Raw genomic sequence first — 27,741 nt, forward strand, 5'->3', positions numbered from 1 at the left:
TTGCTCACGATCTTGGTTTAACATTTTCTAATTCTCACTAAACAAAAAGTATAGCAGAGTACTTAACATTAGGATGGTGATATAAAACATAACTTCAGTCATGTTACAAAGTCAATCATCATTAGGATTTATCCTCTGGGACAAATTGGTGCCAGAGTGAACAGACTCAGTTCTTTGCATACTGAAGCCTACATTTCCCAAAATGCAACTCAAATGCCCAGTTTGACTAGATTTTTCCTGGTTGCACAACTTTCAAACTCCACAGCCGTCACAGTATTTAACACGATAGTACAATGATGTCTGCCATTTAGAGTCGCTATAAGATTCTTTTTCCTTTGGCCTAAAAATTCTGATAGTGACAGCCTATTAAATGGTTTGCAGTCTGGGTTCAGTCTAATTAAGGCCAAATGATACCAACAAATCCAACTGTTCAATTTGGGAAACTGTCCCTGCACAGAATAAATAATTTAACTTTGTGCCCAGACACACAAAAGATTAAAAGTTATGAGAATACTATGCAAATAAAACTCCAACAAGTTAAAAGAACTTTCACTAGACAGTTTGTCCTGTTCACAGATACAACCCCAATGTGTCAGAATTTGGATTTTTCTCCAATCGGAAACCGGAGGCAGCAACATTCAAGCTGTGCAGAAACTAGGCTACACTGTGCCTAGCATGGCACCACGACGACTAACAGGAAAGGTTGAGTTAAGAGAGATAAAGTGCATGAGAGTCTCCCCACCACCACCCCACATATACACACAAAATACTATTAAGAGAGAGAAATGAAACTTTGCATTATTTTTAGAAGGAAATTATGTCCATGCATCGCAGTAATTACAAAGCAATTCACAACCTGCTGATAGGCCTCCAGTGGACCTCTTCTCCCCTCCCTACTCTCACAGCCTTATCTTTTCCTGACACAACTGCACAGACTCCTACATGCATTTTAATATGGTAATTGGAACAAATTCTAAACACTAACCAAAAAGAAAAGCTGGCAAAAACATTTAAAATGGGATTCAGCCACGAGTTTCAACACAACTCATGCTTTTCCTGCTCCCTGACTAGGAGGATTTATTTAGGGCATTTTTAACCCTCTATTTCACTAATCACAGGAGTGTGTTGCCATCATTTGGCTGATTTGTCAAGGTGATGAATCAGCTCATTGTGTCATCGTTTAGCACAAAAAAAGCTGTAGTCAGTCAGAGCTACTATTCACCCATAGATTTATACATTTTTATGTATTACAATAAAAAAATAGACAGCTCACTATCCCTCCCATGCACCTCACCTCAGCTGGGAAACAAAAAGTGTTGTTTGACAACCTTGGTACCAATTTTTTTTTTGTTTAAAGGAGGAAAAGAGAAAGCATAGGAGGGGGAGGTGAGGACCTCCCTATGGACTCCTCTGTCTCCAGGCAAGTTTCTTCTCTTGTTTGATGGAGCTCAGACAGCAGTTTGCTCACTGAGGCTAAGTTAAGGGGAAGCAGCAACTGCTGTGCCACAGGTGAAAAGATCTTAGCTCACATTTCACCAAAAAACGGTTGCAGGAGAAGGAAAACCAAAGGTCTGCCTTCTCGGTTTTGTTTAAAGGGTCACAGAGGCCAATGGATCCATTTGTTTCAAGTTTATGTTGGAGTGGGTTGCATCTCTGTGCTTTTTAAGAAGCCCTCCCTCACTGAGTCTGCTGTCAGTCTGCTTCTCTCCCTTCAACAGGCGTATCCAGTTATTCTAACTGCAGACAAATCATGGCAGACACGTTTTTATAAGAACTACAGCATCAAAATATGATATGCGCTCTAGCTTCAATTGACTGAGTAAGTTCCAGTGCATACACCACTTTCTGATTGCAAATAGCTGCTTAACAGTAGACGTCCACTTTTCTCCTGACTAGGGAAGAAAAAGACAAAGCTCACCTTCACTGCTGAGGTTCCAAACTAACTTCCCTTCATAAAACTTTAAAATCATGTTAATAAAAAATAAATCACCTATAATCACACTTGGGACCCAAAGTGTGGCCTCCCATGTCTGAATAATCAATCATTCAGACTTTGACTGTTTCAAAGCAGCTTCTGTAACAGGACCATTGTTGTGTTACCAACACTTTTAGCCTAATTCTTTCTATGATTTGTCCTTTCTTCTGTCCCTTTTCTCCATCTTCTGTCTTACCCTCCCTCCTGGGTTAGCTCTGCAGCCTAGCCTGTGGGCCCAGGGACATTGTATTAATTAACTCGCCTCACTGCACTCTCATCAAGCTGCCGGTAAATGGCCCTGCTCCAAATTTCCCTCCTGGAGCGCTTCAAGATGGCAGCATCCGTAAACAACTTCAAATTTACGGTACTGCAGTCACAGCGGTGAGGGCCCTGCTCCACCTTACACTGGCTGGACCATGCAGTGCAAACAGAGCCTCACTCTGCTCTGCAGTTTAATATGTAAATGCCCTTTCCCTACACTTCAACTGCCATCACAGTCATCTATTTTTTCCTCTGTGTCTGACATTTGTGATTTGCAATTGCTGCTTGGAACAAAGTGCAATTTTTTAATGTGAACAATGTGGCTGTTGCTCAGCTGGGGAGCAGTCATAAACAACTACGTATACCTTTCACCTGGCTTGATTAAAAATGGTTGCAAATCTTTGTCAATACTGTTTGACAAGCAGCCATGACTCTGCTCCTCAGACAGAATGCAAACTAATGACATCAATGACACAAATATGTACTTCTGATCCAAATAAACCTTTCTAATCAGAATAGACAAATCCCAAAAGAAGAAATGACAAACAAGGTGACAGAGACCCACAATACTACAGAGGTGAGAATGAGCTACAGATACAGCTACAGTACCAGAAGAGAAGCAAATCAACAAACACTGCAGAAAGCAAACCAAGATGCCAAAAAAAGATAACTAGAGATGTGGCACAAGAACAAAGTGAGCTCAAAGATACCACAAACAAGCATGAAACACAAAACAACTAAAAGATACCAAAGATGTGTAATATCATCAATGTAAAAGAGATGCAGAACCATTGAAAAGAAATAGAAAACTACTTTTCACATCTGTGTCCATGCTTACTGTGGTACTGATGGCTCTTTCAATGTGAAACATTGAACCACTGAGTTGGTGAGGACACCAAAGTGATATGCACTGAGCTAAGAAGTATGAGTCATACTACCAACAGTGCTACACAGCAGCTCTTCATTCTGAAGGCCAAGCACAGAAATACACCAACCTAGCATCATCCATAAACAATGATCTGAGTGTTTTTTTTTTTCCTGTGGACATAGTCTCTGTCTGTTTTCTCTCTCAGTGGCAGCAATGGGCAAAAATAGCCCTCACAGAGACACACCCAGAAGAGTGTCAAATCAAACATCATTATTTCCTGGGAAAATATTGTGAAGAGATCTCATCTCCACTGGCTGCAGAGGAAATGAGGAGTGAGGCACTATTCCTGGTGTGCTGTGGTCAACTTTAAATCAGGCCTTATTACAGCAGAACAGACATACAGCAGCTACTTCACCATCTCTCTGGCACACACGTCAACACACATCACACAAATGTACAGATACATCAAATATTCAAAATGCACCCACATTTGAAATACACAGGACAAACAGGCATGTTGAACTTACATCAAGACCTCATGATGCAAGCTATCTCTCACACACACACACACAGAACCAAACACTAGCATGCAACAGAGGGTAAATTGCCCTCCATTTTAATTAATGATGCTGCTGGTGGTTTTCCACTAAAAAAATGGGTTCAGTCTAAGTTACAAGTGGCATTTACCATTACATTCATTTATGGTTGTCAGTATATCCTTATTTGTTACACTAATACAATGAACACAATAAATGAAGCAACTATTGGACATAATAGTTTCCTAACCTAATCTATAATAAACCAGCCTGCTTTGAGGTTTCTGGCCAGTAGGGGTCCCTAATGAACACAGCAAGCTTAGAGAAATGAACCTATTTTCAAATATATTGGCTGGAAAGCCTTGCAGCTTCAAGAAAGCCTCCTTTGCCCATCACTAAAGAACAAGACCTGTCAATAGCAATCACCAGCAGAGCAGACTATTCCTGAGATGGGGGCTCAGTAGTTTCCTCCAAGCTGAAACTCATCTTTGATTTCCAAAGTCAACAGTCAGAGGCATGGATTTCCTCTGTTCTCCTCAGACTATTGGTGATAGAGGAGAAAAAAGGAGAGAGACGGGGAAGACGCTATGTTTTGTTGATTGCTGTCCTTGCGCTGGCGTCTTGCCACAGCCGCTATTCTTGGGACTTATTTTGCGTGGGGGTTGAAAGAGGAGAGATTTTTACATGGCACTGCAAAATGAGAAATGACACGGTTTCCCCAAATGTGGCGCCTCATCGTCCTGCTATGGATTAGTTAAGGCTGTTATTCTAATCTGCACCCCTTTTCTTCACTGCCTCATTATGGATCGGAGGTGCCAAGGCCTCATAGGGCGAAAAACATGGATCGCTGTTCAGAGTCGTTAGGAAAGATAGATGATGCCTTGTTGATGGAAGTCGGTGCCGATTTGACAGGCCTGGAGGAAGCCAAGCTCCACCGTTTGTGCTGTAAGAAGCTAAATCCAATCACAGAGCATGTTTGACCATGGACTGGGAGAAAGAGGAAGAGAACAGAACAAGGTCCTACACTGAGCCAGAGTCTTTGATGTCTGACAAATACAAATGTGATGCAAAACATTGAATATTACACTGTGTAAGCCACATCACCTCCCTGTCAGAGGCAGCAAGCAAAACATGGCATTTCTGCATGCAGCAAAAATAAAGGGCCTTATTTCCTTTGGCCTTCAATTTTTTAATTAATTTCAAGTCAGCTGAAATGCTACTTTAACACCATTTCACTGTTTTCAACTTTGTGCTCGACTCATTGGGGATTGTACGCAATCAACAAGGACCACTGATCACCACTTATCCTCTTAAACAGGTGCAACATGTCTAACCTTTCACAACTGCTTGTTAAAAAGAATATTTCAGGATGTGCCTAATGGAGGAACCTCACACAGAGAAGGCACTTGTGAATTTACCTGTGAATTATCCATGACACCGGGCCATTAAAGGGATCATATACAAGTCACATAAAGGACCACTATTCATCCACTCCACCCCAATCAGCTTAAAGACCTCTTCATTTAAAATGTTCGAGAGCGTTTCAACGCTGGGTGAAAGACAATATTCTGCAGAGGACAGAGGACAACACTCGGGTGAATAACTGTGCACAGAGCACATTGTGAATCAGGGGAAAGTGAGATGAATGACGCATTTTACTCTGGAGGGCTAAGCACTGAGATCTGTGCATTTGTAATGAGCAAAATAAGCAAGGAGTTGGAAACTGGTTTAAACCATGGAGAACAAAAACTAAAATAAAATAGGACATTTGTGGGGAAGAGGGAAAAAAAAAAGGTAAAGACCAGTGGTGCTAATTATTATAACTATAACAAACACGTGGAACAATTCTACAAAACATCACGTTCAACAAGCTACACAGTTGTCCTGAACCAATCCCAGCAGACATTGGGTGAAAAGCAGGGTGCGCCCTGGACAGGATATCACAGGGCTGGCACATAGAGACAGACACTCACACTCACCTACGGCACATTTAGAGTCACCAACTAGCCTAACCCAAACTGGGTGTGTTTGGAACGTGGGAGGAAGCCGAAGAGAAAATCCGCAGAAAACATGCAAGCTTCGCACAAAAGACCCCATGTTCAAAGGGGATTTGGACCTGGAAGCTCCTTGCTGTCAGACAATAGTGTTAGCCACTGCACCATCATGCCACCCTGTTGGAATACAAAAGACAGGAAATACCGTAAATGCAAAAGAAATTTTAACCATTCCAGATTAAATCAAACATGTAGTCATGTTGAGCTACATGGCAGTAATTAACAATTAGCCAAGGTGAGACTTTGATAAGGCTTTAAACGCCTGCAAACACTGGTCAGACTTTAAAGTACTTTGGTATGAAAATTTATCAAAGTTGGGCTCAGACAAGCATTTTATCAATAAGATCCCATTAGCCAGTTTCTCTGTGCCTAAATACAACCTGTCAACACTGAAGAATAAAACAAAAAGATGAAAAAAGCCTGTGGTGTCAGCAGTACTGAAGAACCCGAACAAGGTCAGAGCAAACTATATATAAAAAAAAAAAAAAGCATATTAGAAAACCTGGTGGGCCATAAACCACATCAGCAGATAACTATGCAAATGTGATTAAATGTGACTGCTGACATCAGCTGCTCTGGAAAAATGTACAAGCATGTTCTATTTATTTGCTGTCCCATTACATACCATGGTACAGTATGGCAGGTTTCACACATGCAAGAAAGCTGTTACCAGAGCGAAATGGATGGAATGATAGAGGGATCATGCGTGACCCTCTTCATCACAGATAGAAATGCAGGATTTTTTTTTTTTTTTATAAATATACCCTAGAAAATGCAAGCACTGCAAAAATTAGACTATAAACACACATCGAGTCAGCTGTAACGCCTCAAATATTGCAATTAAATGTGCTAGCAGTGAGCCAAGAGGTCTAAACACCTAGCTAAAAGTAAACTGATAAATACTTCAGTCATAACAGTAAAGTGTTTAACTGAGGTCATCTGACAAGGCTGTGGGGGTACGTCTAACAAAACAGTTAGGAACCACAGATGGTGCCAAAGCAAAGACTGGGTTGGTTGGTTCTGTTCACTTTTAATTAGCACACACAATGTGATACTAGGGGCAAATGCAGACATCACTCAGGGTAAGATGAGACTTAAAAGCTCATTTTTGTGCCCTGCACCTCATGCCAGTCACAACCCTGATGATTCAGAGTACTCAGAGGAAACATACTGAAAATGTCTGTCTGACAAATAACTAAGGATGTGACATCAACTTCCACTGACTTGCAACTGCTGAAGCGTAATACCATTTTTTACTAGCAGCTGAAGCATGCCCAGTCGCATAATTTGCCTGCCGTGATAAGACCAGTTTGCACTGGGAGAAGAGCCTCATACCAGATAAGACCCAAACATACCGTCACTCAAGCAAAGCTCCAAATATTAATATCTTTCTAGTAAACCACAACACACTGCAGAAGTGCCATGCATTCTTAACATTGACAGACAAGATATTTTCAAATAAAAGTGACTGATTTCATAGTGAACGCTGCCGTCAGGAAAAGATAACCCCTGTTCTAACATGGAGGCTAATGGGAACAGTAAATAGGGCCATTTTCTGCTAGCTAAACCGCGCTACATGAATGAGCATTCATAACATTATTTTCTTTGAGCTGAGCCATGTGCTGGAACTTCCACCAAAACAATGGGTCTTTACAAAAAGCCAGCATGGATTCTTCAGCAGCTTCCATCTGTGTCCTTGTAATGCCCCTCAAATGACAGTCGGCCAGTGAGAGGTGGCTGCGCAGTAGGGAAGCACACTTCAAAGCAGGCCATTTCATCTTCAGCCTCAAGTGGAGCATGAGGAAAGGAGGGAGGGAAGGAGAGAGGGAGGGGGAAAAAAAAAAAAAAAAAAAAAAAAAAAAAAAAATCAATACTCCATCAGGCTTCAAGACCTGCTTTGTGATGGCACATTCAAGCTGACAACTCTGCCACAAATACCTGTTGGGGTAACTTCAACAGATTAGCATTTTTCAGAAATTTCAATTCTAAAATGTTGTGCATTAAAACTAATTGTTCTTTTAACTTCTATGTTGCTGTGCAATGATGTGCAATGTTACTACATCCACATTTACACTTTAGCTTCTTTGAAGTACAGCGTCAAATTTACCAAAACAAATTAATAAGCGCAAAACACTGCAGAGTAGAAAGCTTTTCTCACATCAGTGCTGTATAATTCAGTGTTTCAGTCTGCAGCTTCATATCTACTGTACATACAGTACCAATCAAAAGTTTACCAATGAATTGAATGAGAGAGTGTGTGCAAACCTTTGTCTGGTAGTGTATATCTTAAGTCCCAAAGCAAAATGTCCAACTATGCATTAACACAGTCCATTTGACTTGTAGAGCAGAGATACTAGAGTACTTAGAGCACGGGTGTCAAGCTCCAGTCCTCAAGGCCTGCCCCTGCAGCTTCTGATTGGATGAACACACATGACGCAAGTAACCAGTGGTGGCAGGACTGGACAGTGGCCCTCAAGGACTGGAGTTTGACACCTGTGACCTAGACTGTACTTTCAGTTTAACCTGCCAGCAACAAAAAAACAAAACAAAAAAAAAAACAAAAACAAAGGTACATTAGAAAAATAAATTTAAACAGACTGGTGTGAGAAAAATGCATTGCTGACATTTTACATTAAAGATATTAAGACAGTGAATATAGGAATGATGGGATCCATTCACAAAACTGCATTGCCCTTCAACTTATTTATTGATGTACTGAACATGGAAAAAATCCAAAGTATCCAAACACAAAGTAAAGAACATGTACATCTTTTTAAATACTCAAAAGATATTCTATTCCAAAAAATGCTGTGAACCAAGTCAGACTATACAGCGTCAAATAAATAATCATTCTCATAGTACGAATTGAGATAAGAGGGGCGGGAGGAAGATTTTTTTCATGCCGGACCAGCAGCACAATTTGTCAAGACCAAATTATTTTGAAGAAGTTACAAAAAAAAAGTTATTTCGAACAGTGACAGGTCAGGCAGGAAAAAAATGCCATCTCTACCCCACAGCAGCAAGTATCACAACTCATCTAGACTTAAAGTTAAACTTGTACAAGTAACACAAAGAAGGAATAGATAAACAAGAAAAAGCAGTTGCAAAGATAAGTATATAATGCATAGCACACTGCTCATTTAAGGGGAAGCATGACTAGTAATTGGTTTAAATACCAAGCAGGATGCAGGTGCAGTATTAAGTGCATCTAAGGCTCGACCAGCCTCCATTTGTTTGTTCAAGATGAGTTAGATGTTCGACAAATTCTTGCAACCAATTAATTTCGCTATCATTAATGGAACTGCTTCACTGATCTTCCCCCAAAGTGAATAAAGCAATATACACCTTTTTACGATTTAAAGACAGGTTATATGCATTACATATATATGAGTATGAAAAAAAGTAATCAAAGTTCAAAACTGTGGTTTATATCCATTCTTTACCACATAAATATATATCTATAATGTTTATATATAAAAAAAAACAAAAACAAATGTCTATAGAGTTTCTTAATACCTTTGTTACGAAGCAAGACTATCTACAGACCAAACAACCAACAAATTTGATGCACTTTAATGCTAGTCCATGGGACAACAAATCAAGTATTTCAACTGACGAGAAAATAAAATCAAAAAAAAAAAAAAAAATCCAAAATGAAATACCTTACATACTCCATAAAAGAAAAAAAGAAAATGATATACTTAATATCACACTTCCCAGTGAAGTCCAAACTAGAACCAAAAGAAGTCTGCCAAATACTCAACATAAAAAAGGACTTATTTACATAGCTCAAAGCTCAGGAGTAATCCATTCTATTCTTCAGACTAGTTTTTTCGTAAGCTGCTGCCTTCATTGGCTTGTCCTCCATCTTTCATACAAAGTATGTAAAAACCCTTATTGGTTGTTATTAAGACAATCAAGTCTAATGATACATTGTAGGTACACCACATAACACCATGAGCGCTGTCTGAAGGGAATCCTTTAGGAAGAACTGATTTTTAGCCCCCATTTACCTTTTGACATTTCTCCACTGTGTAATTTTGCATGCACTTTTTGTGAATAATCCTCTGTATTTTTGTCCATTTCCAAATCAAATCGGACAGCGAGTTGCTAGTTGTAACAATCAGGATGATGGGGACCCACAGATGATTTTACAAATGAAAACCAGCACTGCCATTGATTCTATAATCTAAAGATAATACAAAGATCTCAAAAGGTATCTTTTACATCATAAATCTCTCCAGAAATTTCAACCACTGCAAACTTTCTTGTAAAGTTCAAAAGCTCACAAGGTGTCATATGAAGATATTTCTCAAAGTATCCAAGTCAAAATATTTTGTTCCAGGTCCAGTAAAAAGTTTCTCCAAATTTTTCTTTTTATAAAAATAGATGCTTTTCAAACCCACATCAAAGAGGTTCTTAGCTCTTTGGCAAGGTACTGCTTTAAGAATTTTTTTTGTCTTTTATCCATTAAGTTTACAATAAGCAACATTATGCAGCCAACCAATAACCAACTCATATTACAATAAACAGAATACTTACAAAAACAAAACCGCAAATAGTTCAAACTAAGTACTCGCTAACCACTGAAGGCATAATGCACCTAAGGCAAATCAGGACACATACAAAGAAAATCACTACACATAACCTTACAAGACTTACTGTTTAAAGCAGATGTGCAACAAAATGACAAAACCTAGAGTAACGTTTTAGATGGTCCATCCTGTAAAGACAGCAAGAGAATTCAATGTCACAGGCAGTAAAACCTGCAGTATTTTTTTTCTTGTTTTAAAGTATACTGAAGATTCAAAGCGCAGCAATGAAAAAAAAAAAAAAAAAAAAAAAAAAAAAATCACATTGTTGGATGCTAAATATTGTTTTTCTTCAGAACACTGATTAACAAAGCTGTTACTAATGTAGAAAGTTACGGTCGATACGCTTCCATTTTCTGTTTCTGCTGAGTTTTCTAGAAACAGTTTCAGTGGGTATTAGGCTTTGTGTGTTTTGTTGGTTTTGAACGAGACTTGCAGCACTCTGTCCCCAAGGCGGTATCCATTCAGGCTAGCGATAGCCACAGCCGCCTCGTCATAGTTAGTCATGGTGACAAAACCAAATCCTTTGCACTTGTTTGTGTTGAAGTCACGAATAACCTTGACATTTGTGACAGCACCAAATGGCCCAAACATCTGCCAAAGGATGCTTTCATCCGCATCTGGAGCCAGGTTGTAGACGAAGATGCACCAGCCAGTGCCTGCGTGCCCTGGGATGTTGATGCCAGCCAAGCTGGTCACCCCGTCAATGGCCATTGGTGAGAATCTGTGGTAAAATACAAAAAGTAACATGGTTCAAGGCAAGGGCCAAAATGGGGACAAAACGGGCCTTTTATAAGAAATCACATGAACAAGCCTAATAGAATCTGACAAGGCTCTTCAGGGATCAGAAGCAGCCAGACTTCATTCTGTGCTGTGTTTCCATTGCTCTTACAGCCTTCTCCATAAATCAGATATATTCTTTGATAAATCTAAACATTATTTCTTCAGTTGGGCAGTAAGGTATGAAATTAACCTTATGGAAAGAGGAGCTGTTTGAGCTCATATGCCTACAATAACGTGAGCACAGAAATTTCTCATAAGTAAATATTGTGAACTTGTAATAGGAAACGAGTACCATGCCAAAGTCAAACTGTGCCAAGACTGGAATAAAAAGGCATGCAAAAGCCCTGACATTTTGTAAATTCACAACGCAAATTTCAAAGTGCATGGAAAGCCTATGAATTATTGCAGCAGGTGTCACGTAAGATTAGCTGCTCCAGTTGGCCTCTCAGGGAACATCCACCATGACAGGTGTGCTCCCAGCATCAAGGACCCAAAGAGAGATTTGACAACGAAGACGCCAGGCAGCGAGCAGGCCAGAAAAGAAATCTCAGGTCTATTGTTGCCTGTGATGGGCCTTTGAGCTTTCAGGGGACCGGACTTCAATCATACACAGGGAAAGGATTCTTATAAAACTCAACTTAGACAAACTGGTATCCTGAAAGACGTCTGACGCAACAAACTTTAAAAACAGACCAGGGCTGTCCATAATAGATCAAGGTAAGAGTATGGAGCTCAAAATACAAGTATGCAATTTTGTGCAATAGCAAGGACTGTACAATTCTGTCCTTTATTATGTAGACAATGCTTTAATCTAGACATGCTGTGGCATTATGACAAGATTAAAGCACTTCACAGACATTAGTAATTACCAGTCAAAACCGAACTTTGAAAACAAATGACACTGCCTGGACAACGCAATACTGTTAGACTAAATGATGATGCTCAAAGAGATTTATTTATTTATTTTAAATTCCCTACATCAGCATCAGCTCGAGTACTGATGCAGAGAGAAAAGACCGTCCCAGCTCAGAGGAGCAGGTATTCTTTGGTGACACCCAACTGGTCACGTTTGGTTCTGGCCCTCCCTTCCCCACACGTAACATATACAGTCTACCCTTCTATATCCAGGGCACATGGCAAATAATTTCACCACCATTTGATGTTCATTCAGTCACACCAATTAAACCTCAACCTCAACCTCAGGCCTGTCTTGGTTGCTACTTATGCAATATTACCAAGAGCCAAAGAAGGGGGGAAAAAAAATCAAAATAAAATAAATAAATCAAAATAAAATAAATCAATATTCCATTAGCTCCCTTATGTTAGGTCTGAATGTAACTCAGGATCAATTAAATCACCTCAAAGAATTTTAAAAAAGAATACCAATTTACCTTTTGACTCCATAGGCCATGTTCAGCAGATTGTCCAACCTTAAAAAAAACAAAAAAAAAAACAAAAACAAAAAAAAAGAAAGACAAACACATACCTCACTATCGTGAAAGTGCTTTTATAGGGGATGAATAGTACTGATACCAGAATTAAAGTCAGTTTTTCCACTAAAGTGAACTGTGCCAACTGTCAAAAAAAATGTTTAGACCATCTCTGAATTATCCAGAATATTCCTGATCTCGTTGCCATTTTGTTAAAATCTGCTTAAATGTTACTGTTGTAGGCCTACAGCTGCAACAGGAGGACCACAGCAAAGTTGAAAATGTGGATGAGGATGAATTATTCTGTACTGATGAGCTCTAACACAGTATATTTCCATAATACTTTTTACAAAAAGCCTCAGAGGGCAGTACTAACTAGGGCTGGGCTCTAAAGTTTTTTTGTTTTGTTTTTTTCTTTTGGTGTGCCTCTTTTACCTGAAGCGTTGTGCCTGCTGTGCGAGAGGTCCTGGGTACCTTCGATTGGGTGACTGATACAACTGGGACAGCAGTGCCTGACTGGTCTTCTGGCTCGGGTTGTTTGCAAACTTGACTGTAATGGGTTCAGAGGCACCGGGTGGTTTCTGACAGTTCAGACCCTTGATGGCCTCCTCAGCCTCAACTCGCCGGTCGAAACGAATGAAACCAACCCCTCTGGAAACACCTGTAGTGAGTTTATATGAAATCAGGATTACTGACGTGTTGAGTTTTCTCTTGACAGCAATGAAAATTTTCAGCACCGATCTATTGCATCAACTTCAGGGAAACTACTACAACAGTACAGATTACAAATTCACCGTTTCCCTTCACTACAAATGAAGTGGGTACGTGTCATGTAACACATTGTCCAAACCTAGAAACACAAATGTGAGGAATCTTAGCTAAAAATCCGATAATCAATAGCTGAGGCAAATGAACAAACAAATCATCATTTTTACAGAAGAAATTTGTACATTGTGCCCTTCCCGGTGAATAATTAAATATGGGTCCACTTGAAATTTTACAAACTCACAACTTGCTCACATTAACGAAGAGCTGCAGACACCAAAACAGACAAGTGGAAGAAGCACAAACAAGACCAAGACTAAAGACTATGACAAACACCATGATGGCAGAAAAATGTTATTTAAAAAAAATAATAATAATAAAAAAAAAAAGTACTCATCACTGTAAATAAAACCTCAGACAGCTAAATCAGAAGCATTGCATTAACTATAAGTAACAGCTGTAGCATGTTACCAGTTATCTAGCTACCAGCTTACTTGTAGGTACCTGGCTAATTCAGGTCAAATCCCAGTGTGGTACTTGGTCTCTGAGTAACACACTGAAACAATATGAGGGGTGAAAATTGTTCCTGTGACTTGTTTACCTACATTGGTGTCTCATGCATGCGTTTGGCTCCAGTTCTTCTTTATTGCCTGATAATCAGACTGGAGCTTCAGTTTCTATTCTAAGTCGAGAGGTCCGTTAATTCCAGCCTCCCATTGTTGCTTGTCGCGCTACATCTTGAGGCACATTTTGATATTTTGTTTCTTGTTAAGAACTACACTTGGCTTACCATTTGTGCATTTTAAATAGTTGATTCTGAGTGCATTTCCATTATGTCCGTGCTTTAATTCTTTTATGTGCCTAAAACAAAAGCAATCCTGCTTTGGATTTTGGTGAATGCATTTCTCCTTTCTTACTAGCTTAGTCAGATATTGCCCCATTAATACTGAAGTAAAACACAAATTGAACCCTCTAAAAACAAGTGGTTTTATGTTTGAGAAACAAAGACAACCATTCCCATAGTGCACGCCTGAAGAAATATTTTGTTTCTGCAGCACACAAGGACAGAACCTCTGGGAAATGTCTCAGTGAAAGATTCTGTTTATTAGTGTTTCATAAGGGGCCTGCATCCAAATGACAGCTGAGAAATGGAGAACGTAACCGCTTTAAATGCATTTTGGTTTTTGGCATGAAACAGGCATGGCATGTACACCTTGGGGATGGGAAGAGAGGGAGAGAGCAAGACAAGGTAAGTGCACATAGAAGGGAGATTGGAGGGAAGAAGAAATTATGAAGCACTGAGTCCTGCTACTTTACACCTACTTTGTATTCTCCCCATCCTATGCATATTTATGAACACATCTAGTGGAAAATTACATTTCTGGGGACCTCATACCACCACCTCTGATATTTCTCAAGCCTGGCTGGGGCATTTTGTTAGGCAGTCAATGGGGAAAGGTGGTGAAGGAAAGAAGGGGAAAAGGACAAAAACAGGGAGGAAACAGTCACGTACTACTCACCAGTCACCTGGTCCATCAGAATGCGTGAGGTAATAATGCGTCCATACTGAGAGAAGAGCTGCTCCAGTTCTTTCTGAGTCATGGTTTTTGGCAAGCCACTAACATACAAATTTGCATCTCTGATGGAGGCGGAGCTTGGACGCGCATAGGAAACCTAAAGGTCGAGAAAGGTGACATGAACATCAGTGCCTTACTATTACAGCCACATTTAGCACATGCAGCACTGGAGTGGACAATTTAATTACATTAAATGTTTGTTTTGTCATGACACTTTTCTATTATACAGGAGATCATATAAAAACGCTGACACCATTTCAATGTATTGACAAACCTTGTTTTTCTAAGATAATCACAATAATTGCATTATTATATTGCAAAGTGCAGCATTTCCTCTTTTTTTTTTTTTTTTTTAAAGTCATTTGAGTCCTACAACAACAGAGATGGTGCATTGCTGCTCCAGGGTTTGTGTTTCTCAACTATTTCACTCTCCCTTGGGCAAATTTAAGAATGACCCTCATCTGCTAAATGGGCAGTGAGAAATTAGCCTGCACAGAAAAGGTTTTACCATTTCTGTCTATCAACTTAGAAACCAGACAAATGCAGCTTTAGGACTATCCTAAAAGTAAGTTTCTGGAAAATTGTGTAGACCAGTGGGGGCTACTGGTTAAAATATTCCTCTCTCCCTAAAGTTGGGACATGCTGCTATTGGAAGTGCTTGATGCAACAGAAGTCAAAATCTGCCCATAAACAGCCAAGTCATAGAAGAAAGAGGGAGCAGTTCCTGGGGACTGGCACATATCGTATCTTAAATTTCTCCATGCACCATCCTATTTCCAGTCTTGTAGACATTTGTACCATACAGGCATGAATAGAGGCTAAATTTAGGAGCTGAATGGTAAGAAAATGGTTTGGGGACAGTTATGTGGATGGTGAAAAGAGAAAGTGAAGAACTGAAGGAAACAATTGAACAGTGCAGCCAAGAGGTGCATCTTGCTATTCCATGTATCTGCAGATACTTGTGACTTGACTATCAATTACCTGACGAGCAGAACAAGACAAGTTGCATCGTACTACACCAAGTCCCCACTCTCAAAACTTATGCAATGGATACAAAGAAAAACACTCGCTTTAATTACAGCTTCAAAAAGGCTCTTTTGCACTCAAGATTTATAAGAACTACACATTGTCACCCTGTCTCAACACACACCCTGCTCCTGCCCTAAAGGGACGTCTGACAAAGTGAATGTGAAGGCTAAAGCTCCCTGCCCACAGCCAGGCAACTCCCTCTCTCCTCCTCATCCCTGCGTTCCTCTCGAGTCTCACCTTCACACTTCATTTGATGCTAATATTTGCAAAGTATATTCCTCCACCTCACCAGGGTTTATTTGCACTTCTAACACACGGGCTAGAGGATTTTGGATGTGATTAAAAAAAAAAAAAAAAAAAAAAAAAAAGATGCTCCAATGTTTTTACTTTGAGAGGTATGAACTAAGGAAGAGGTGCTGAGGAACATGTGCCGTTTGATTTACAGAAATGAAGTGGTGTGGCTCTGCACCCTACATAATATTTAAAAGTTGAATATAGAAATTATGATTACAGCTTATGGATATTCAATTCAAACATGACTTATAAAATGTGTTTTTGCCCATATTTTCTTCAATCCCACTCTACCTGGGCAGCTCTTTGTACAGCCAATGTGAAAAAAAAAATACTTCTAATAATCTGGCTTCACCAACCACAAATCCTGCAGCAGTATATGAAGCAACCAAGTTTTTCCACCAGCACACTGAGTGCTACATTGTCTGATGAATGCTAATGGCAGCCACCTCCCTGTAAAGGCGTACAGCAGTACTACAGCACATGCAACCATAGAAACAGTTCTGCTCTACTTGAGGCCCAGGCAAAGCAGCCTGTGCCCAGATTAACAATAGGCACTCCCCCCGATTCTCTATCCTCATTATACTTCAACTCCAACCCAGAGAGCTAGACATGAGCAGCATATCTTGGATTTCAACTGGTCATGAATGATAACAGATTTCAGTGTGATTTTAGTGTCTTACCTTGATGGTTTTGGTCTGAAGTCTCAAGCCGTTTAAGGTATTGATGGCTTTTTCTGCGTCCTTCGGGTCCACGTAATTCACAAATCCATAGCCTAGGCTCTGCCCTGCAACCAAAGGACCAGAAAATACATCACACTTAAAACTGTGCTGCTGCTGACTGCTTAAACAATGAATTACTATTAAATACAGAAAAACCCTTCATTCATTGTAAAGTTGGATTAATTCAGTTTCACTCAGTGTCAGTAATACAATGACATAAATATTAAAGATATTGGCATATAGACAGTCAGTCTTTAATTCTTATGTAAAAGAAGAGGTCACAAGCCCATTTCCAAAAACCTATTTGGCTTACAACCAACAGTAAATTCTTAAACCCTCAAACTCTTTCACAAATGTCTCAAATTAAAAACGACAGGCAATTGCACTGCTTTCACACCAACTCATCTCTGACACAGTGCAGTAGCCAAGGCTCAATGTGTTCTCCTCCCTCTACGGTTTCTCTCTAAAACGTACAATAGATTGACACCCACTCTTTATGTGCACAGAAGCAATTCAATTTCCTCCACCCACACTGCTGGGTCTCTGCAATTCCACTGCCGGTCAAGTTCACCAGCTCAAGCAGCTTCAGCATATTAATACAGTACATAAGCAACTTGAATTTTATCCAGAAGCTTGTAATGAAATTAGATGAAGTGAACACTTTCATCAAGACAAGTGTGTGTGTGTTGTGATGCAGAATCCACAAGAGATGCCTATACAATCATCTTACAATGCAACTGTCAATTCTTGCTTGCAACATTGATATCTTCTACTGTACATCTGAACGCCCTACATAGATCCATACTGGCTATATCCATCTTACCATCGTGAGTCACTTACTCATGAGCTGTGATCAAGTAAAGTTTCTAAACTTAATTTCACCTTGCATCCCTGGGACTGAGATGCCAGAAGAAACTTGCTGAGCCTTTTGAAATGAGTTGGTGAAATTACACTTTCACTTAAGCCTGCCGGGCAAACTCCCCGTCTCACTACGTTCAAGCCCAAACGTATGTTTGCACGCTTCACCCTTTTCTTCCTAAGGAAGATCTAAAATCTCCTACATCCACTATTACAACAGAGGGCCGTAAACGCATCCTCTAAACAAACGTGCTCACTTTCAGCTGTCATTATGAAGTAGAGGAGACATGCTGGGATGCATTTCCAAACAGAGAACTGCACCCAGCTTCTAGTAAAAGACTAGCACTGTCCATGGTGGGAGGAAAATGAAGACCAAGCTGCTGCAGCATCCAACAAAGGCAAGAATGTTTAAAAACAAAAGAGGAAACGTGCATCTCTGATGATTATTTAACATCTGATGTAGCAGCACACAGATGTAGGCTGGCTTATATCCATTGCCACGGGGCCAAAGGAGAGACAGAAGCAACACAGTCTGGCAGGGATACTGTACTGCTGAAATTGAAAGAGCGTGATTTCTGAAAGATGACTTGGAGGCATTTAAGATTAAAAGTCTAATTTTTCCTCTAACTCAGCTTACAGTCAGATTTTTCCACACTTCCAATTTATGCTTTTATCTATTAAAAATAGCTGCTTATTTTTTAATAGCATTTTGATTAGTTTCTGTTAATGTGCAAAGCTGGTCATCAACCCATGCTGAAATCTGTAATTAAATGGATGTGTTACAAATACCAGCCTTAATACAACCTGCTGTCTAACAGTAGTAATCGGTCCCCTTCTCTGACTCAGAACTCTGGTGAAACAAAACGTGACCCATAATAAATACATTTAGCACAAGCACAAAATCCAACATAGCGCATACTACAAATTAAGCAGCTCTTTTAGAAATACAGTTCACCACTCACAGATCTGATTTTGCCAACAAGCTTAAGTTTTCCAGTGCAGCTTAAACATTTACCTTAAATGCAGCAGAGTGTCATGTTTGACAGGATATCTACTGGCACTGGAAGAATTAAGAACTCCAGCTGACTACAATTGTAATGCAATAAAAAGACAGACCCTGTCCACTAATACAATCCCTAATCCAAACTAACAAAAGATTGCATTCTGAAAACAAAGTGAAACTCTACATTACATGTTAATTTCCTCACATAAAAGCTGACATTTTAAATAATGAGAGCAAGTTTAAAAAAAAAAAAAAACACATTTACACTAACATGTAATGAGAGCTTAGCTACATGTGTAAAAGAGCTTACATTAAAATTTACATTCCAATTTCAATAGCAGATAAACCTCAAAAATATTGCACTACACTTAAAGCAGTACACCTGCTCACATATTGTGTATTGTGAATTTGGGTATTGAAATAGCTATGGCCACTTAAAATGCAGGAGAACCACCCGTAATGATGCTTAAACTGAAATCTAAATTTGCCATTCGGTGTGTACTGCTAATATTTGTATAAATCACATGCCTGAATGGTGCAAAAATGTATCCTACTTTTTACGACCCCCCCCCAACTATCTGTGTGCATTCCCTAGCACCTTGCACTAACCATCACAACTAAATGACTGACGTCAACCCTTATCTTAAATTGAAAACCAAGCCTTTAAGGTGTGTGACATGAATATATTTCCATCCACATTGAAATTAAACAGTCACACTGTCAGACAGCAAACTGCGGAGTGTGGCATCTTAATTAGCAAATCAAACTATTTTACAGCCTCGTGAACAACTGACTGCTGCCAACAAGATGAAACATCCAGATGAGCTAATCCACAAGACCAAGTGTGTGATTTGATCTGTGTATTCTCAGCTTCTATTTAAAAAAAAAAAAGTTTAAATCATTCATGGATTTAATGTAACAAGGCAGCACAAGTGTTATACACTTTAATAAAGTTTCGGTCACGTATTAATTTCTTTTCTATATGGAGGGTAGCTAAAAACACCAACATTGAATCATTTCCCCACAAAAGGCAAGCTGAACTTCAAAAAGCTTGTTTCATTTAGATCCTTTCACTTGAGTAATGTTGGAGCGCCATGCTCACACTTGATGCCTTAAGTATGGGATCATCAAGCAATTTTATCTTCAATCATCCAAGCAGACTCTGCAAGACATGCATTTAAAATGGAGATCACTTTTCAATTCAACTCAGTCCATTATCAAATGTGTTGTTTGGATGCATGCCTGTACAAGGCCATTTACTGCAAGCAAGACTAAACACCTGACAACCAACACAACTGCATGTCAAAAGTCTAAATTCAGTCAACACATAAACCTTTCCATCCACACACCTTGTGGTCACCTTGTCTCATTTGTTTCCAGTGAGACCAAAATAAAGCTTTGATTTACAGAGCACCTTCACATCACCACTTAGTTTGTCAAGGACAAATGATTTAACTAAACATCCTGATGACATCCAGCTCAGGCTGTGGTGGTATCATACATGTGTATATATATATATCCTTTAAATGACTTGTAGGACCCATAGGTCTAATATACTGGACCCTCAGGGGAAACCTTGCCCACAGCAGCACCCAGTAAGCAGCCTCACACTCAGTGTGCACCTCTAGACAGAAACAGTCGTACAATTAAGTGAATGTCTTTTGAAATTCTGGTAGTAAAGAACAATGCCATGTCTTAATGTTTCAAAGTCCCCCACCCCCCTCCTTTTTTGTTTTTAAGGAAAATGTCATTTTGCTAGTACTGCCACAAAAAGCCACTAGTGACTAGCATCATCTGACAGTTTAACAGTATATTTAGCAATTCAAAATCCATCCTTTTGTTACTGCTTAATAGATTTCAAAACGGCAATTATGTGAAGACTGATTCTTCATAGAGAGGCAGAATGACTGGCTGACTTTTAAAGTGAAGATATCGACATTTCATGGAGGTAAAAAGGTCCATAACTTATCGTCACACATCTCAAAACTACTCAGCACAAGCCATGAACCAGACTTAACGCAAACAGATGAGTTACCTGTTATTTTGTCTCGGACAAGCTTACAGGACTCAATTTCCCCGATGCTCCCGAACAAACTCTTCAGTTCCTCTTGGGTCATGTTTTGAGGCAGATAGTTGACTATCAAGTTAGTTTTACTGTCCTCTATGCTCCCTGACTCTACTGGTGAGGAGCAGTTGTTTGTGATTGCTGAAGGACCGTTGCTTGTGTTGTTGCAAGTTGGCCCATTGGACAGCTGTGTTTCCATGGCAGCAATTACCTGCTAAAGAGACAGAAAAAATAATAAAATCAAAATGCTCAAAACAAAACATTGAAATACCAACAAATAGTTAAAAAAGGACACTCTTCACACATTGAAACACGGATAAATATTGAAACAATGGTAAATTTTGATTGAATGACATTAAAATTACTTTTAACCTCAACAAAAAAAGAAAAGTAAGCTACAAGAAACAGAAGTCCCAAGTTAAGAATGGTTAAGATTTTAACACATTTTTCCTCCACTCTCTTTTATTGTTAAATATTCATCAAAACAAGTAGCGATAGACTACTTGGTAAATTTGTAACTTTAGCCATGTCCAGCCTAAAGTGAAATGCTAGATCTTACACTGCTACCACAGATGTTTATATATTAAAAAAAAAAAAAAAAACTGAAAATAGGAACAAGAAAGAAAAAAAAGAAAAAGACAGCACAATGAATTTCCTCTATTCATGATTGCTGCTTTTGTTTCTGGGCAAACAGAAAAGATTTGCAATGTGACGGTCTATTAACCTGTCAGAAGCTCAACAATTCATAAAGCAGCATTAAAGTTAAATGGCATGTTTAATGCATCTTTCAAGGTTAAATGTAGCACCAAAGTGAAACATTTCATTCAGCAAAATAAACTAAGATATGCAAAGCTTGCCGCATCACCAAGTCCGCACCCATCAGGAGTACACTAGCATCGGGCACCAAGCCTTAATTGATATGGTAATCAGTTAAGGCATCAGCAACAAATTATAATGTATGAAGAGTCATCCTTTATTAACAGATTCACCATGTGCAGAAAGCAGATCAGTGTCATCACACAGCTATGCATGCTATTCTTGACTAATCTGTGCACAAATGCCACAGAGGCATCATTTTTTAAAAAGGTAAACTATGAGATAAACATACAGTAGCAGACAGGTTTAGACCATACCAATACAAACATTAACAACTTCAGAGCTTTTCATACACAACCCAAAAATGCCTGAAATCAAAATTGTGATAATTTGATTTGAACGTCGATATACGACTGCGCTAACGTCATTGGTATGGCCTGAGCACTGAGACAAAAAGCAGGCCTTCTGGCCAAATTATTATTAAAAAAAAAAAAAAAAAAAAAGTGCCACAGACCCCAGTCCAAGGCTCAGACGCCCACGAACCACTTCTAAGCAGAGAAGCCACATCGCACAGTCTGACTGCCATGTTAGTTTGGAGTTGCCGTCTGAAAATGTGGACACAAAAAGTACTTCATGTTAGATCAACAAGAACAAAAGCAACAGTCAGAGGTGATCACATGTCATTGTTGAGGGGGAAGAGAAGAAGGCTAGATTTTTTTTTTTGAACTAGCTGTCCATGCAGATTGGCGTAAACCAGGGAGAAGCAAAAGGCAATGTTTCACTTAGTCACAATTCATCTTCAGTAAGGAGCAAAGAGCAGAACCAAGAAGAGTAGAGCGTTAAGTCAAGAGAGAAACCTGACCAGAACAACAGGGACAAAAAGCATGAAGGATGGCAATTAGTAAAATGGATGGGAGTGCAGCACAAAAGATGCTCACAGAAACTGGAAAGCACAAATCAATTGGTCTGCTCACAATGTGCACATCCAGAAATGGCTCTGAGGCACAGGTTATGCTGACAATTCCTGCATTTGCTAAACCAGGCTTTAGCACACAAAGCACTAAAACTGCACCACTCAACAAAATAAGCTTGAGTTTTAACATGCACATACTTCTGGAAGGAAACCCACCACAAACAGCTACAAATCACCAACACTATTAAACCACAAAAATACAAGAGTAACAAAAACTAAAGCCAACAACAGACTCCAACTATCACAACAAATAGCACAGTAACTAAAAAGTCCACCAAAGAAAATGGACGCCGTTTTTAGTGAAAGCAATTTGCAAGGAAAACCTCGCTTCACCACAAAATCAATTAATGTACTTTAAGCACATCTGTTATGCAGAAAACATTTGAATAGAGTTTACAATTAAAATAACACTATTTCAGGTGATTTACTTTGCTTGGTCCTCAGTTGCTATTTAGAGATAATGTACAGATTTCCAACTTTCACTACATCAGGGTTTTCCTGCGGGGTTTTGCAGTTGAGGAGCCTTGAAATAAATAAGTGCCTCTCGTAAAAATCACATGTATTTTTTACACTTTGGTATTGACTACCTAACCAACTTCCGGGGGTAAACTGTGCATGAATATTTAATGTGTTTAACCCAGTAAAATTAGCTGCAAACATACAGAAGCACTCAATATTCAGCTGGTCAGACAAAACAAAAGGGGAGAAGCAGTATAAATATTACAGCATTTCCTCAGGCAGTAGTCTAAAACAAACACTTCTCTATACTGTGCCTATATGGTCGTCATGCTTAAGTTATAGCAGATCCATACAAACTTTAGATGTTTAGGTCTCGGAGTCTCAAAATCCTCAGTCTCAGAGATGACTGAGCATTTCCGATTAATGAATTTGTTTCACCTTGTTGGGTGCATCTGGTGAAAATGTCAACTTGCTGTAAATCAAATGCAAATTGATTTTCTCTTCTCAAGTGCTGAAAAATAGCACTGCCATTGTTGGACGGACAGGTATAACTCGATAAACCAGATCAATGTTTCTTAGTAGCGAGCATCTCAAACCGTAGTCAATATGTCACTGTTAATGTTTCACCACACTCAGCTACAGAAATAACGAACGACTTTAATGCTGAAATTCATACTATTTCTGAGAGGGAAAGGAAGAGAATAAAATGTTCACCCTGTTGACTGCACTGTCTTGTTTCAGTTTGTCATAAAGCATTTCCTATTTTTTGCCCTTCTACATATGCACATGAATATATACTGAACTAGTGCCTTCAAACATCCTTTACACCTGAATCTAGACATTTACTCAAAAGTAGTTATTGTTCTAAAGTATTTTAAAGTCACTGCAGCTCTCACTTAAATAATAAAACATAAATTTTCTGCTTTTCCTCTGTTAATCATGCTGCTACACTTTCACAGTAAAGGTGCACCGATTGGCAGTACTGCACATTATAACGTACGAAAATGCAGGTGAACTGAAATTGCAGCAAACAGCTCTGTATCAGTCAGATCAAGCAGCTGCAGATCTGCTCTGGATTCTTATTCGATTACAAAATAATTACAACCTCAGTTTATCTAAGTGTGAAAAACTGGAGGTGTACTGAGAGTGTGTGCGCGACTCCTGTCCACGCCGATGACTTGACTACAAATAAGGTACTTTTATTCCCCCCCCCCCCCTTATGTTTATCCAGATATTACACATCTTTCTACTGACAAAGCATCGTCAGCATGTATACCTGCACAGACCAATGCTTGCCAGTAGGGCAAGTTTCTTTTAAGTCTTATTTTCCTCCTCAATAAGGAGCTGGTACTTTGCAATCTGGCACGGCATGTTTTTGCCAATATGCAAAGTGCACTAACAAAAACCTGCAAAGAACAAAATGGTTTGGATCAAGACAACACTAATTTTGATTTGACATATTACTTAAATTTGTCCATCCATATTTAGAAGCACTATAGTAACTTGGAATAAGGCAATGCTGTCACATTTACCCACAAAACACCTCAGTGCAAAACACCTTCACATTTAACACATGCCAAGCATACAGAACAAAGCCTAAACTGTCTTCAGGAATTTAGAGGAAGGCGTTTCAGACGGTTTGTTTCCTCAGTCGACTTTGAAATCATGTTTCAGATGACTACTGTGCCAGCACTGGACTGACATCTTCACTTCTGCCCTCATGCTACATACTAGCCCAGTAACAAGAGTGTTTCTCACTGTGTGTGTACGTTTCGTACAGCAAAACAAGAAGTGGTCACTTTTATTTTACACTTATTTCTGCTGACATGACCTCAGTGAACTTGAACCAATACTTTGGTTGAGTCAGCTGTGTTCAAGAGCTGAAGGTCTGCAAGAACCTCCTCACAACTGTGCATTGTCAACTGAATTACACGACATCCTTGTAACTAACATGCACAAAACAATGCTCATCCGGATATGTGGCAATTTAGAGGTCCTGTATGCATGAAACTAGGAGCAGCTTGCTGCTTCATAATGACTGTGCTTGCTGACATGACTTGCGCTGCGATGGTGATATCTACACTTGACCTATCTTTGCTGCTCTTGTGTTTCACAACAGATCTGAGTTTATGTCTGACAAAAGCAATTTTAAGACAATTTGGGCTGTGAACCTCCAATGAGCTACAGTGTCTATTTTTTTGACATTTAACCTATTAGAAAATATATTTAGTGCAATGGAGCTTATTTAACAAATCGATATCTTCTACTCTAGAAATTAGTCCAGCCAGCAATGCCTACAGACTTAGAAATGTGTGCATGTAGATTTTTTTTACATTTGTTTACAGCCACCTTTATGGTCACTGTTCTCAGGCTTGCACAGACAATGATGCAGTGCAGCACAAGGACAAATGCAGTGTGATGCAAATTACCCGTATGTCCCTAAACCATGCTCAAAACCCAGTGACTACATAATCCAAGCAAAAATAGAAAATACACTCCTACAGCCTCAACCGGCATACTATTACCACAAATAAATTTCATTCACTACGAGAAACAACAACCTGCAGTACACTGTACATGACTGACAGATGGGAAAATCAACAGGAGCATGTTACGTTAGCATTTTTAATTGTCAAAGGCCAGTATGAAGTCAAATACTAAAGTGGTCCAAGGAAAAGGTTTTCTGAGATGATGTACATTTACCATCTTTCTCTGAGCTCTTACAGCCAAGTGTTCATGTTTTGGAGTACACTGAATTTATGGGAATTACAAATGACAAGCATCAAAAATCTTGCCTACACAGAAAGAGCCAGTAGTCCTGAAACGCGACCGTCACTGCTAACCTCTGCGGTTTTCTATAAATACAGATATGCTGCTATCCACATTTGGTCACCTGCCAGCAAAGGAGCTTAACCAGGAAGGTGCAATGCATGTATGAGATTCATATGACTATTCTGTCCTAAGGTCTTAGCTGTGGTGTGTGGCAGCTACAGTTACCCTGGGTTATGGATATTATACAGCATGTTTCATAGCAAAGGAGCCGAAGCAGCAAACTAGTTATAGTGTGGTCGGCAGCAAACAAAGACAATCATCTTTCACTGTGCTGCTCCTCTCAAAGCATTGGATGACATGTCAACTAACACAAAGACGTTTTTTGTTTTTTTAATCCATCCTGTCCACTATGGGAACTCACCAGAGTGGGAGAAAAAAAAATCCTTAATATTAACATACTATAATTTACCTTCTACTTTGCTGCTGGCAGTGTGTAAAACTTGCTCCATACAAAAAACAGTGTCCTGCTGACAGAAACATGAAAGAAAATAAAAAATGCATATCACCACATCCCACAACTTACTGAAAGACTTTGCTCAATACTTCAGGGTTTTCCCTGGTATTTCATTTTAGAGCAAAAATGTCACTCACGCTCCGTCAATTAAGAATTTGTTCATCAATTTTTTAACTTTAACACCTTAAAGCACATGATTGCCACAGGTTACAGACAACATCAAATACACCAAGTATTCCAGTCACGCAAGGATGAGGTTTTGAACTTTACAGGGTCAACTTTACCCTCCTGCTGTTCTTTCCATCTGTTATTTGTCTCAAAGTGAAACCAACTGGTGATTGCAAAATTTAGTGCTTTCACATAACTTTTTTTTTTTTGCAGTTCATTAACATGACAGAAAGGATTTTTTAAACCTAAGTGATACACAGCCAGGATTTTTCACATGCCAAGAATCACAATTTCAAGCAGTTATTTCACTCCACAAGCAGCCTCCCCCACATGCATAGTAACAGGAAAAAAAAAAGAAGGCCACAAGGGAACATACTGTTAAAGAAAATGACTTACTTCAATCTCCATTTCATATGTTTCACCTTTTATTCTAAGTACAAAGCACAAACATTGGCTATTGTCCCGTCTGAGATAGTGCCACAAGGCAGAAATATTTCATTAGATAAACACTTGGAAGAGGAAGCTGGCAACACGCCGCTCCCCAAAATTTCAGTCAAGGCTTTCACTGCGTGCAGCCAACAGCTTCCTCTTAGTGCAGACATTTCATTATGGAGCATCTTGTTCTCTTAAAGGCCTTGCCTCAGTTTTTGCCAGAAACCAGCTCAAGCTAAAGACCACAAGGTTCTTTTTTTTATTTTATTTTATTTTCCCCACTACTGCTAAGATAAACCCATCCACCTCCACAACTTTACCCCACTGAGCAGCCTTTTAATACTCATTAAAGTGTAGCGTGTTTAGTTATTGCTACTCAGATCCCACGGCCTTCTCGCATGGGGGAGAAAAGCCTCCGCATATAGTGTTACTATGAAGAGAATACACCGATTCCCAATTGAAATACAGTGAGCGCTTTTGACTTCACACAGGCAAAAAGTTGATGACACCGACACTATCACAATATCCAAAAAGCATAAGGGACTTCTTAAAACTAATGACAACTACATTAACATTATATGCATGTAGTCCACTCAAACACTCCAGAAACTTTAGTTTTATGGTTAGCTGTGTACCATCCTTCAACCTCAGAAGCTGGTGGCACTGGCTCTGTTTTAGCAGCTCACTGATTTTGCTAATTAATTATGTGGAAAAGGGACAGTGGGTGTTTGGATGCAAGATTTCACGGCTCCTGACTGAAGTACAGCTGTAAATCAACTCATATGGAACCGTAACCTG

The 27,741-nt window shown here is 39.3% G+C and overlaps 1 protein-coding gene across 1 annotated transcript; it reads right to left on the bottom strand.

Moving 5' to 3' along the window:
• Positions 1–10,682: 10,682 nt before the first annotated feature.
• elavl2 (ELAV like neuron-specific RNA binding protein 2) lies at positions 10,683–21,023 on the bottom strand. The gene is made up of 6 exons (XM_026331614.1): positions 20,780–21,023; positions 16,845–16,948; positions 14,785–14,938; positions 12,935–13,160; positions 12,461–12,499; positions 10,683–11,010 (listed from the first exon to the last, which is right to left on the bottom strand). Exons 1-6 carry the CDS (start codon positions 21,006–21,008, stop codon positions 10,683–10,685), a joined length of 1,080 nt encoding a protein of 359 aa, XP_026187399.1. The 5' UTR covers positions 21,009–21,023.
• Between the last annotated feature and the right edge of the window lie 6,718 nt (positions 21,024–27,741).

Source organism: Mastacembelus armatus, chromosome 18 (assembly GCF_900324485.2).
Source record: "Mastacembelus armatus chromosome 18, fMasArm1.2, whole genome shotgun sequence".
In the NCBI taxonomy this organism is placed as follows: Eukaryota; Metazoa; Chordata; class Actinopteri; order Synbranchiformes; family Mastacembelidae; genus Mastacembelus; species Mastacembelus armatus.

Coding starts and splice junctions, on each gene's coding strand:
- elavl2 (XM_026331614.1), bottom strand. CDS start 21,008: ATGGAAACACAGCTGTCCAATGGGCCAACTTGCAACAACACAAGCAAC. Junction 12,500..12,934: donor CAGCAGGCACAACGCTTCAG/GTAAAAGAGGCA, acceptor GTTTTTTTTAAG/GTTGGACAATCTGCTGAACA. Junction 11,011..12,460: donor ATGGCCTATGGAGTCAAAAG/GTAAATTGGTAT, acceptor ATTTTACCACAG/ATTCTCACCAATGGCCATTG.